At 38.7% G+C, this 12,997-nt stretch overlaps 1 protein-coding gene across 1 annotated transcript in view; it reads left to right on the forward strand.

The window, feature by feature from the left end:
• Positions 1-12,997, forward strand: part of trabd2a (TraB domain containing 2A) — a 68,556-nt gene that overhangs the window by 47,704 nt on the left and 7,855 nt on the right. The window contains exon 5 of the mRNA XM_046067660.1: positions 11,546-11,636. Within this exon, the coding sequence (XP_045923616.1) occupies positions 11,546-11,636 (91 nt within the window). The remainder of the gene's footprint in view (positions 1-11,545; positions 11,637-12,997) is intronic.

Genomic DNA, 12,997 nt, shown 5'->3' on the forward strand with positions numbered 1-12,997 from the left:
GTTTCACTTAAAAAAACAACATTAACTGCTGCTGACGAGCAACTGAATTGTGGTTAATTTATTTAATTTATTTTTTGTTACATAAAACACTCAGTGTCTCTCTGCTGCATTCCCGTCTTGTTGCCTTTTTAGCCGTGCTAGTATTGGGGCTCTATGAGACTTGGTAGGGAGACAACACGTGTGTCCTTTGCCAAAGAAACTACTTTGTCTACTTTGACACAGCAAGCATCAGCGCCTGGGTCAGAAAGGACCTTAGATCTTTGGGGCTTTCACAGTGAGTCACTGCACACAGCAAAACTATTTACTTGTTTACTTTTCTACTTTAATACTTCCATATTTGTTTCCAAACAAAACACACATGAGCATTGTAAAAATGCTGATGCTGTGGAGCTAACACGTAAACAAGATAGCATTCTTCTGTGTTGTATTAAGTTTGATTCTGCCCCGTTAGTTTCACAGATGTTTTCATTGCATGGCTTTGTTAAACATGTTGACTCACAGAATCAGTATTTCTGTTTTTTTTGTCTCACGGTAAATCCAGTGATGACAGTGTCGGCCGGTCGGTCAGTCCACTACTTTGATCAAGACTGAAATATGTCAATAACATTTTGATGGATTGCCAAAACTTTGTACAGACATTCATGGTCCCAAGAGGATGAATCCTACTGACACTGGTGATCCCCTTAGCTAGGGATGGGGATCGATCATTTTTATTGATATTGATACCATTATTGAGACTGCTTAACGATCCTAGTCTTTATCGATACCACTATTGAATCTTTACTATTATTTGGTTATTTGGTAAGACCTGACCCAACGGGCATGAGGTGGGCCTGAACAGTATGAGGAATATATTTAATATGCAATAATATTGTTATATATTGAGGTGACATATCACTTGCGATAAATAAACACATATTGAAGTGTGCATATTAGCTGCCTGGTTGTATTTAAATTAATTTAAATTAGAATTTAATATTTTAAATAAAGCTAAATGTTGTTTCTAGAGCAGCAACGTTAATGTTTACAACAGCAAAAACTCAATATCTGACATTATAATAGTGAGTGACGTTTAGAAACAATAAAAATCAGTATCATATCAGTACTACCTCTTCCTCCTTTCTGCTGTTATTCACTGCCTGCAGGTCACGTTACCTGGTGGAAGGAGGAGCGGCTGGTTTGTCTCTGAGTGCCAAATTTTAAGTCTACAGACCAGTCTACGATACAGACAATCAGCTTTCTATTTAGTTTGTTTGTAACATTTGGCTAATGCCAAGCTAACGTTAACTGTACTTGTATAAACATACAGGATGGGAGACTGAGGACAGAGCAGTTTAAATAAACCCTTTCTACATGCTTACCCTACACACAGGTATTGATATAGTAATGTATTTTTACGTACTTACAGTAAAGAGCGTAGCTGTCGGCAACTCAAGTAGGATGAGCTAAGTTTAACTTCACTGTCACTGCTAGCCGCTGTGTGTGTGTGTGTGTGTAGGAGCCAACAGAGAGAAGCAGTGGCTGCAGCATGATTATAAAGAGTCCCGGGCCCGTTTACTACTGCGTTTCGGTGCCATCAATAAATAAACATTAGTTTTCTTATCCATCGTGTTTTAAGTTAAATCAGATTTGACGCCCGAGACATAACGTTACATTGCAGGACCTCGCTAGTCTAATAGCAGTATTGATAAGCTCGGACCTTATTGATTTTCGGATTTTGAGAAAGTTTGGAAGTTTGGTCCTTTTAGAACCGGGTATCGATCCCCATCCCTACCCTTAGCTTTTCTGCAAGTGGTACCATTAGCTTGACATGGATAGGGCCCAAAGGGTGAATCCTAATGACTATATAGATACTTTGACCAGCAGGTCAAAGTTTAGCCTTTAGCTCGAAGCACTCCTGTGCATAAACATAGCTTCTCTTAGCAGCTGATGTGTCTGTAGTCTTGTTTGTCTCGATAAAAGAAAAACTACTGACCACCTGCTTTTCTTAAAATTTGTGTATTTTACCACAAATGATTAAAGAATGCTGAAGGCTGACCACATTTAATTATTATCAACTAGCTCGAGTATTTGATCATATTGTCTCTCTTGTGAGATTGTTGCCAACAGTGTCCTGTTCTTTTCAAACAAATTGCACTTGACTGATAATAGATGAGGTTTAAATTTAATATGTGGAGGAACTGACTGTCCATCAAAGACATAAAACAGTATGATTTAACCAAGGATAAGAAGAAGTGCAATGTAAGCAGACCCTGTTTTTCCAGACACTTGATATGTGTGTTAAAATAGAGCTGGCATTGTTTGCAAAAAAGCCATCATGACTGTGTAGGCCAGTAGATAACCAATAATTTTCCTGTTATTTGTCTTTGACATGACTGTCACTTTTATGGATGGCTGCGTCTCCTTGACTTTTGAAGCCACTGAGGTTTTACTTGACTGTAAGCAGTGTGGTGAGCCAAAACAATGATTTTCCAGTAAAATCTTTGGCTGGTTAGTACTTCCGATGTTCTAGAAATGTCAAATCCTAAAATTCAGTCTGTTACTTACTTTTGACAATAGCTTAACACTCTTTTTTCAATAACTCATTCTGCCTGTGTGTACTAAAATATATGCACGATTGATGTTCTTGAAGCCATGGTAGTGTTAAATATCTATACAACTGGCCAGTTGCGAGGTAAACTCAGGCCAAATGTTTGTGGCTTTATGTCAATTGCAATAAAAGTCATACTTCTAGGAAGTAACACACTGCATTCTACAGACTTAAGAAAGTACCGGAGACCTTATTGTCATCTTCTTCAATATAAGGCTCATTCAGTTCTTACAGTAGTAGTAGTGATTGTGTGTGCTGCTGGACCCAGCTGACTACCAGGGAACATGTGTACGTAAACAACTAGCAAAGGCCATATGGAGCAGAATGGCCTCAGTGCTGCCTGTAGCGTTTGTTTATCCAACATGCTGTAATGTTATGAGAACTGCTGCATGGGCCGTGGTTACAAGTTGTAATGTAAATATTAATGTGTATGGAAAAGGGACGCTATTTAAGGCTTACCATATGTTCTAATAATTTGAGCCGTTGATTGTGGAGACTGGATGTTTTTTAAGGATGAATGCCGCGGTGGTTCTCATCTGGTGTTCCTCTGACTATGTACAGGTGTGCAGTAAGCTTTCATTCAAATTTAAATACAAATTTGTTTTTGGAAAGATAGATGTGGTTTTCCTTTTTCCAACCGACAACTTAATTTATTTCATTTAATTTACATTTAGCGCTTATGCTGTCAAATGGAAACAATAATAGAATCTTGATTTCAGGCAAGACTTTAATACATTTGGAATGAGTGGCAGCCATGTGTGTGAAATTATTTTGTGTGGACCCCAGGAAGACTCGCGGACACTTTGTGGAATCTAATGGATGATCAAAATAAAGAATAAAGAATTTCACTATAAAAAAGGACATCTATAAAAAACAAAACAAGCATCATCAATTATATGGTGGGATTTAGATTTAGCATCTTTGGGCTTCAGCGACGGCTTCCCACCCCGGGTGTAGATGGCTTCCTTGACACCTCTTTCAAACCATCCATCTTCTCTGTCTAAAATGTGCACCTGGTGGTCCTCAAATGAGTGTCCTCTGTCCTTCAGATGTAAGTAATTCAATGTTGACTTCAAGCTCAAAGTTCTGACAAGACTTTTGCTAACTTTAACCAAATATTTTAGGAGCCCTAACCTAACAACATGTGATACGTGAACCACAGTTTCTACCCCCAACTATACAGCCTTTCCTGCTGCTCCTACTAATTCTGTGCAGTTTAGCTTCCTCCATCTAGGCAGCAAGTGTGTTTCCTCCAAAATACATTCAGCCAAACAAATTAGTGGTATTGCACAATATATAGTTAGCCACCCCCACTCAAACTTATTTCGCATAGGTGGCTCAGGGGGTAGAGCGGGTTGCCCGTTAATGAGAAGGGCGGCGGTTCAATTCTCCAGGCTGCATGTCGAAGTGTCCTTGGGCAAGATACTGAAACCCAAATTGCCCCTGGTGGCTGTGAATGTTAGTTTCCGTTTGAGCACTTAGGCTCAGTGTGTGAATGTGAGTGAATGGTAAATGCAGATGTAGTGTAAAAGCGCTTTGAGTGGTTGAAAAGACTAGAAAGACGCTATACAAATACAGAGCATAGAGAACCAAACTATGCAACCTGCTTGTTAGACACTGTTGTAGATCATTATAAAAGCTGTCTCCTCATAGAAAGGTTCAGTAAACATAGACAAACTCTGTAAGTTTCTATATCCATGACATGAGCTAATCTGTGACCCTCTAACTCCATGGTCCTGTGTATGAATGTCGCTGCATGTGGGGAGTTAGCTGTGAATGAGAGCTTTCAGGTCCGTCCCTGGTCTTTATCTCCGCCATCTCCCCTCTCTCAGTGCTGCTGGAAAGACATACAGTCAACATATTGTGCATTGATTTACATATTTTTGGCCCATTTCATAGATTTAAAATGTATGAAATTGGCCTAAATAAATAATCGGTGGAAATAAATGTCAGATGTCACAGATGTCACTCCAGAAGTGTGCCTTTAACTATTGGCTGGGCCCTAACAAGGGCTGCCAGCCTGTTTCTAGTAGGAGTCTAAATGAAAATGTCGACTACTATTTCTTATGTAGGGAACCTAAAGCAACACTGAAGAGACACATTCTGGGTCTTAAGTAGGGCTGTTGCGATAACTGCAAAATTGGTCAAGCCTACCGCGGAGGATGGCAATCACCGCAACAAACGCAATGTTCATAGTGAACACTTCAGGGCATGTTAAATTAATAAATGAGAGCTTCAAAAGTTCCACAACCGTAACGAGCTCTGTAACGGTTCAAGGATGGATCGCCCTGGGCTGTACAAGACTTCAAACTTAGACGCTGTAAGTGTTGCCGTGTTTCCTGTTGTTTTACTGTTTATTTTAAAGGTTAGCTAACTTGGCATTAGCATATTGCTCGGGTAATGTGGCTAGCAGGCTCGGGGATCAGAATCAGAATCAGAATCAGAATCAGTTTTATTACCAGGTATGTGTACACATACGAGGAATTTGACTCAGGATTGTACATTGCTCACGATGTGCTTACTTATACAATAATAAAATAATAATAATATAATAATAATAAAATAAAATCAGACACAAACTACAGAGTAGACAACACTAATATACACACTATGAACAAAACAATATAGACATATTGACAAATAGTGCAGTAATCATAGTGCAAAGGATACAAGATTAAACTATTCTCATTATGTACATATTGAAGGTGGATATGATATACAGGTACACATACACATACATGCATACATGTACACATGTACACAGTGTGATGGAGCATAGTGCAAAGAATGCTGGAAAAAATAAATAAGACCTATGACCTTATGATCTGAGGTAGGTGTATTGGTATACAGTATATACAATATGACATAGTATGAACATAGTATGAACAGCCCTGAAATAGAGAATGGTGAATAAATAAATAATAAGTGGAAACCAGTAAACAGGTGCTGATTAGAGACAGAGGATGTTGGACTAATGTTGTAATCCTGAGGGACAGTCAAGAGAAACTGAACGGTAAGCCTCATTTGAAGCTCACTAACTAACGAGCGTAGTGTGTCGGATGCCTGCAGCTGATTTTCATGTTGCTTTCTGTTGAAATTTAGTTAGAATGTTACTACAGCGCAGTGGTTAGTTGCAGACAGCCATTCGGCTTTGCACCGTGGCGCGCGTGTGCGTTGCTGCAGTATGTAAATTGACTTGATGTACCTGTACATGCCCTGAAGGTAAGGATATAGCTACGTGTGAAAAGGACACGGTCAAACTACAAAAAGGAGTTTGCTTGGCAATGTTGTCGACTTGCACGCAGCAGCTAGCTTGCTCCAACCATAAAGCTGCTGTTAGCGGCTCGCAGTGCAGTGAGGTGACAGACTCTCTTACTATGCTATATGGCACCAAATTACTTCATTGATGAAAGATGCAATAATACCGCGCTGTTGAGTCCTAACATATTGCCGCGGTGGAAATTCACCATGACAGCCCTAGTCTACATTTGGAAAACTGTAATAATCTCCATATCAAAACAATTAAAATGTATTTGTTGAAGTGACATATTGGACTCAATGAACAAAAGAAACAACTGTTTAGAGCTGGGGCACAAAGAGTTTTTGATTTGCCGTGAGACAAGCAAAAACCAGAAAAAATAATTGTGATTCTGTGAATCAACATGTATAATAAAGCCATGCAATGAAAACATCTGTGAAAGCAACATGGCAGAATCAAACTTAATACAGCGCAGAAGAAGGCCATCATGTTTACGTGTTAGCTCCACAGCATCAGCATTTTCACAATGCTCATGTGTGTTTTGTTTTAAAGCAAATATGGAAGTATTAAAGTAGAAAACTAAACATGTAAATAGGTTTGCTGTGTGCAGTGACTCACGTTGAAAGTCCCATAGATCTAAGGTCCTTTCTGACCCAGGTGCCAGAGTAGTAGTAGACAATAGTAGTTTTTTTGGTAATGGATGCACAGGTGTTTTCTTCACCACCAAGTCTTTTTAATGTTTTAGGATCCCCATTTTGGAATTTGACAGCGCCAGTTCTTTCCAATGTTTGGACACAAGGGACTGAGACATGCAGGATGCATCTGTTTAAATTCAAATGTCTCATAAAACCAAGATTGCTGTTTAGACTGTAAAAGTATTCTGCAGAGAAAGTTAATTCACCTCCATGAGCAGAGAGAGCCAGAATCCATGAGGTAAATCCAAACTGGGAGAAAAAGGGGGGAAAACATGGAAAAACATGCGCTTTTATATGTTAATTATCAAATCCAGAAATGGATTTAGAATACAAATGATTTGAAATTTGAAAAATCATGTTGTATTATGGGCTTTAGCTACATTATAGATGATCAGGACACTTTATCAACGTGAGGCATCCTGTCAGTCTGTCAGATGGTCCCATTTTTTCTTTCTTTCTTTCTTTCTGACAGAAACTACAGAATAATGCATTACTTGCTACCGGTTATTAACAGTATGAAAGAGAAACAGAGAGCGGCAGTTGTCACAATTCACCTGGCACATTTAGACCTCAAAGTTCATGTCAGCTGCCAAAGGCTACAACATACGTGAGGCCTAATTTCGGGAAAATGCAGACCTTCTAAAACATAATTTTCTTTTCCTACTTTCGGCCTCTTGCCAGGGCATCAATCATTTTTAATCAAAGATGTCAGAATTTCCTTTTTATTTGTAATTCCATGACTTTGGCACACAAGCAGACTGCAGGTTTGGCCTTTTTTTCAAAGTATGAAACATGTTCTTGTTAAGGTGAACTGCTTTTGTAAAAAAAGAAAAAATGGTCATATGAATTTCTTGCAGCATGGAATTTGTTTTTACCATCAAATTACAATAAACAATGTTCCATGAATAGGTCCTCTCAAAAAAGTGTCTGACATTGTACAGTCATACTTTGGGACTAGTGTAGTAGGTTCCAGCTATGATTTTCTTTGATATTGCTTGCTAAGGACACTGGAGCTGCTCCAAAATGGAAAGCCTATTTGGAAAACATCCCCTATAAAGAATGTGTGTGTTTATATGATAGCTTGATCCCATAAAACAAAAGCTTCTTCTCATTTTTAGATTTGGGGTTTGGACTTGTTACGTAAAATTATCCAACAGTGCACAGAAATGTCACTTGACACATGAGGGTTTTTTTGTGTTGTGCCACAGGCTTTTTTTTTTATTTTTTTTTAAAATATCCTCTTTAGTCTCAAGCATATAATAGCACTGTTTTTTTCTCTAACCCTTCAAATCCTCACTCGGTCCCCCAAAACACAGTGAAGCCTTTGGGGACATGTGAGAATTGATGGTTTACCTCCTATTAGAATTTGCGTGTGTGTACGTATTTGTATGTGTGTGTGTCCCTTTGAAGTTTTGAAGTCCACCCACCCTTCTGTGGCCCTACATTGTGCTGAACAGCTCCATTTGTCCCACCTTAATCCCCTGACGTAAACTCACATAAATCACACTGAGTTGTTTCTAAACGTGGGCAGGCTGGAAAACTCTGTCTCTGTCTCTATGTCTCGCTCTGGTTTCCAACTCACATGGAGAGTTTGTTAGCTGCTGGGTATTCATTTAACTGACCACCTGTATTGATAATGATATCAACTCAAAGTAAAAATAAATGCATGTCTCCTTTGATTGGTAACCGTTGGTTTTCCTCCCACAGAAGTAGTGAAGAGCCTACATTTGGTAAATGCACACCCACTTTAATAAACAGTAAAACAAGCTAATATTTTTATTTTTAAACACACCAGAAACAGAAAAAAATCTTGTACAGTTTTTTAAATGGGCCATCAAGCTTGATTCTTGTGAGACATTGTGTCTCTAAGAGTGGCCTAAGCAGATGAATTTCAATTGCATTTACAAAGAAGACTAGTTAAAAACATTTAATTAATAATACTTGAATTCTGTGTCACTACAATAGACCAGATCAAATGATTAGGGATGTACCGAAATGAAAATTCTTGGCCGAAGGCGAAGCCGAATAATGAAAATATTTGCTGTATACTGAACAAGTACATGCATATTTTTTCCATGTATTTTGCCTTTTATTTTTACCATTGCATAAATTAAATAGTCAAAATGTGCTTTTTACTCAGTTTTTCCCACAGGATTTGGAGAGACTATTGGAGGTGGTTCTGAGGCCCGAGAGGGTCTGGTAAAGTAAATTACGTGTCCATTTACTTTCAATGGACACATGTAATTTATTTAACGTTTTATGCTTTCTGTGAATATAATCCAATTAATCATATTTCCATCCTGTATAGACACCTTATTTAAAAAAAAAAATCTTCAGTCTTTTGACTTATTAGGATGAACGCCGAAAGTGCTTTTTTTGCTATATGTTGCTGATTAATTTCGGTGGCCAAACATTCGGTGCATCCCTACAAATGATGGCATTGCGCTTGTCAGTAATATCCCTCAGTGCTTTTCCATGACTTTTACATACTGGGACAAAGTTTTTGCCAGTACTTATTAGTTCTAGAGATGTGGCAGCATCACCCAAAATACATCTAGGCCAACTTCTCTCTATCGATGGCTCTGGGCCAGATTAAAGTGCCGGGGCTCATTGTTGACACAGCTCTGTGGTACCACGGCTGAGCAGGCCCAAACAATGGGCCCCTGCTCCCCCTTGTAAGAGTGTGGGGAAGAATGGAGACCTCTTGACATGGCAACCTGAAGCCTCAATGCCCCTACTTCACGTAGCTGAGAGGGTCAGAGTGTGCAAGAGGGGAAAAGGGAAAAGAAGCGAAGTTAGAGATAAGGAAGAAGGGGAATGGAGAACTGGAAATGGAAGATGAGGAAAGGAGGCAGATATGGGGGGTGGGGGGTTGGGGGTGGATAGAGGAACAAGATGAGGAGAGGTAATACTGAATGGAAAACAGTAGTATAAGTAGGAAATGGGATGCAGAGAAGAATTGAGATCTACAGCTTTTAGGAGGCAGCAGAAGTATGAAAGGTTGTAAGGTAAAGAGCATCTGATGGCAAGAATGGAAGCACATTATCTCCTTCAATTCATGGTGGTCGTAACCTCCAATAAGCCTAAATTATCTGATACTGTTGATTCATTTTTGATCTTCAACTCACTTGTAATGAAAGGCCTTTTTTTTACTTTATTGCCAAGACTTAGATGAGAAGATCGATACTACTCTCATGTCTGTGTATTAAATATATAGCAGAAGCCCTTTGCTATTAGCGTAGCTTTGCGCAAAGATTGAAAGCAGGGGGAAAAGCAAGTCTGACTCTTGTACTAAAATCTGAAATCCGGTTCTAATAGATAGATATTCCATCTATTTATTTCAAAGAACTTGAAGATAACAATATATAAGGAATAATCCTAGGAATCAGAATTAGAAATACTTTATTGATCCCCGAGGGGAAATTCCTGCGTTACAGTTGCACACATATCACATCAAAGCATAGGAATAGAAATAATAATAGAAAGAAAGTAGATAAAGAGATATATAAATATAAGGGTATAAATATAAAAATAAAAATAAAAAAAGATAAAGAAAAATATAAAGTATGGATATGTACAATATTTACATTATTAAAGAAATGTAATGGAGAACTGTAATGGTGATTAAATAACAGCAGAATTGCAGCATAGTACTGCACATGAGTTATTGAAAGATAATAACAAACATAACAAAAATAGATAATAATGTCCAGTTGAATAACTAAGTGCCCATTTGTCAGACACTTAGAGGGAGGAGTTATAAAGTTTGATGGCCACAGTCAGAAATGACTTCCTGTGGCGCTCTGTTGTGCATTTTGGGGGGGATGAGTCTTGCACTGAAAGTGCTCCTGTGTTTGAGCAGCAAGTCATGGAGTGGGAAGGAGACATTGTCCAAGATGACATGTAGGTTGGACAGCATCCTTCTCTGACAACACCAACAGAGAATCCAGCTCCACCCCCACAACATCACTGGCCTTGCGGATCAGTTTGTTGAGTCTGTCAGTGTCCGCTACCCTCAACCTGCTGCCCCAGCATGCAACAGCAAACAGGATGGCATTGGCCACCACAGACTCATAAAACATCCTCAGCATCATCCTGCAGATGTTAAAGGACCTCAGCCTCCTCAGAAAATAGAGGCGCTTTGGCCCTTCCTGTAGAGGGCTTGAGTGTTCTTGGTCCAGTCCAGTTTGTTGTCCATGTGCACTCCCAGGTATTTGTAATCCTCCACAATGTACACACTGACCCCCTGGATAGATACAGGGGTCGCTGGTGCCTTTGCTCTCCTTAGATCCACAACCAGCTCCTTAGTCTTTGTCACATGGTGCGAGCAGAACCATCTGCAGCTCAACGTGACAAAGTCCCCCACCACAGCTCTGTACTCAGCCTCGTCACCCTTACTGATACATCCAACCACAGCAGAGTTATCAGAAAACTTCTGAAGATGGAAGGACATATGGCAAACCATGTATGTGTCCCTGTGTCACAACCTGAGGGACAGCGAGTGACACGGCCGACTGTGCACTTAATGTTCGCTGCGTGGCAAGTTACATCTTGTTCACTTGTATTTAGTTCACTTGAGTTTATCTTTTTTGATTTTGTTGCAAACTCCTTTAGTAACATTGTTTAAATGAAACAGTCATGCCAATAAAACACACTGAAATAAACTGAACTGTAAGAAAAGTCTTAACCAGTAAAAATGTATTTAAACCACTACAGGACCTCGTGTGTGTGTGTGTGTGTGTGTGTGTGTGTGTGTGTGTGTGTGTCATTGTTGCAGCACATAATAACCTCTCCTCTGTTCTGTAGTCTCCATCAGCTTTATTTCTGTGTTAAAATGATGCATCAGACTTGATTATACTTTTCCTATGATCTTCTGAAACAGTGCAGTTAGAAGGATTGTAAATGTCTTGTTTCAATTTGCCCACAGTGGGTCATCATTAGCATTCAGAAGTGGAGGTCATCACTTTTCTTTTTTTTCATTTCCTTTTTTTTTGGTCACAGGTCACTTTCTTGGCAACAATACAGTCATTGACGTGCTTCGTCGCCAGGGATACGAGGTGGAGCACACCCCTGCTGGGCAGACCATAAACAGGTAAATTTTGTGTGCACACACACAAACACAGACACACTCACCTAGTGACACATTTAACAGACTAGATTTTGTGATTTATTATGGCAATACACTGTGCAAATTTAACTTATCCCCTTATCCCCTAATATTATATGAGGACCTAATTTGACTAAATTACTGCAATTTATCCTCCTGAAATCCAAATTATATTTTTCTTATAATTTTGGTTTCATGCAACGCTGAACTTTTTTTTCTGTTTGTGAATTCAACTGCCTAAAATCCTCTAAATTCCTCAAATTGCAGAGTAGTGTCTGCGACGAAAAGGAAACAACTTTAGTTGCATTAATGACAGGAAATGATCATTTGCTGGTACGAATCCAGACATGAGACCCACCTTCACTTTTACATACAAACATTCAAAATCTGAAAATCAACTTAACATTTTTCTGATGTATAATGAAAGACATGGTGGGTATAGTAAAGTAATTCAGGGAGACAATGATAAAGGAGTTATTTGGTCAGCACCTTCTCTGTATTGTGAACTGATGTTTTCAGTGTAAGAGATTGGTTTTGGGCAATTTAATTTTTATGGAATAACTTTTCATAAAAAGCAGAAGAAATATCTGAGAGACCAGAGAAGACAGAAGAGACTAGCTGTAAAAGTGAGAAATACAGAGATGATGGCTAGAGAACTGGGAAGAAAATATTATGTTTCTCCATAGATGTTGCACATTATGATTTCTTCCGAAAACACAAGTCTGTAAAACTCGAAGTCCCATATTTTATCACTTAAATGGGTTTAAGGTTTCATATCCCACTCACATTATACAGGGCAACCACTACCTCATGGCCCTAACAGAGTATATATTTCTCTCAACTTTTTCACTGACTGTATTTCAAATGGGAAATCATTTTCCGAGTAAGCACAACTCCATAGTTGGTCTGTGTTCATTTGCAGACCCAAAACAGATGTTCAAGTTCTGCTTGAGCCCTTGTGAGAAATGTGTTGTCTGCCAATAATCTAAAACTGCATTCAGTAGTTATCCATTGAGTGATTCTTTTGAGTACTTCCTTAACATGAGTATGTTAATGTTTCATCGCCTAATTTTGAAGTTTGTCATAGTTTTATTAATGTACCTGCACTATTGATACTGGAGAGTGTTTGTTTACCTAATGGCAATGAACCACTAATCTACTAATCACAGAAAATAAAATAAATTGCCAGTTTCAGAGCGATAAAAGGAATTGCATTGGCTTAAAACTTTCAGCACTAGAATTATTAACTTATTAACTGTTCTTAGTCATCTTTTCTAAAAGTGTGAAGTTTGAATAGATTTCACAAACAGTTAGCTTTAATTTATTCCAAGTGTTGCTACCATTGG

Source organism: Micropterus dolomieu, linkage group LG13, assembly GCF_021292245.1.
Source record: "Micropterus dolomieu isolate WLL.071019.BEF.003 ecotype Adirondacks linkage group LG13, ASM2129224v1, whole genome shotgun sequence".
NCBI lineage: Eukaryota > Metazoa > Chordata > Actinopteri > Centrarchiformes > Centrarchidae > Micropterus > Micropterus dolomieu.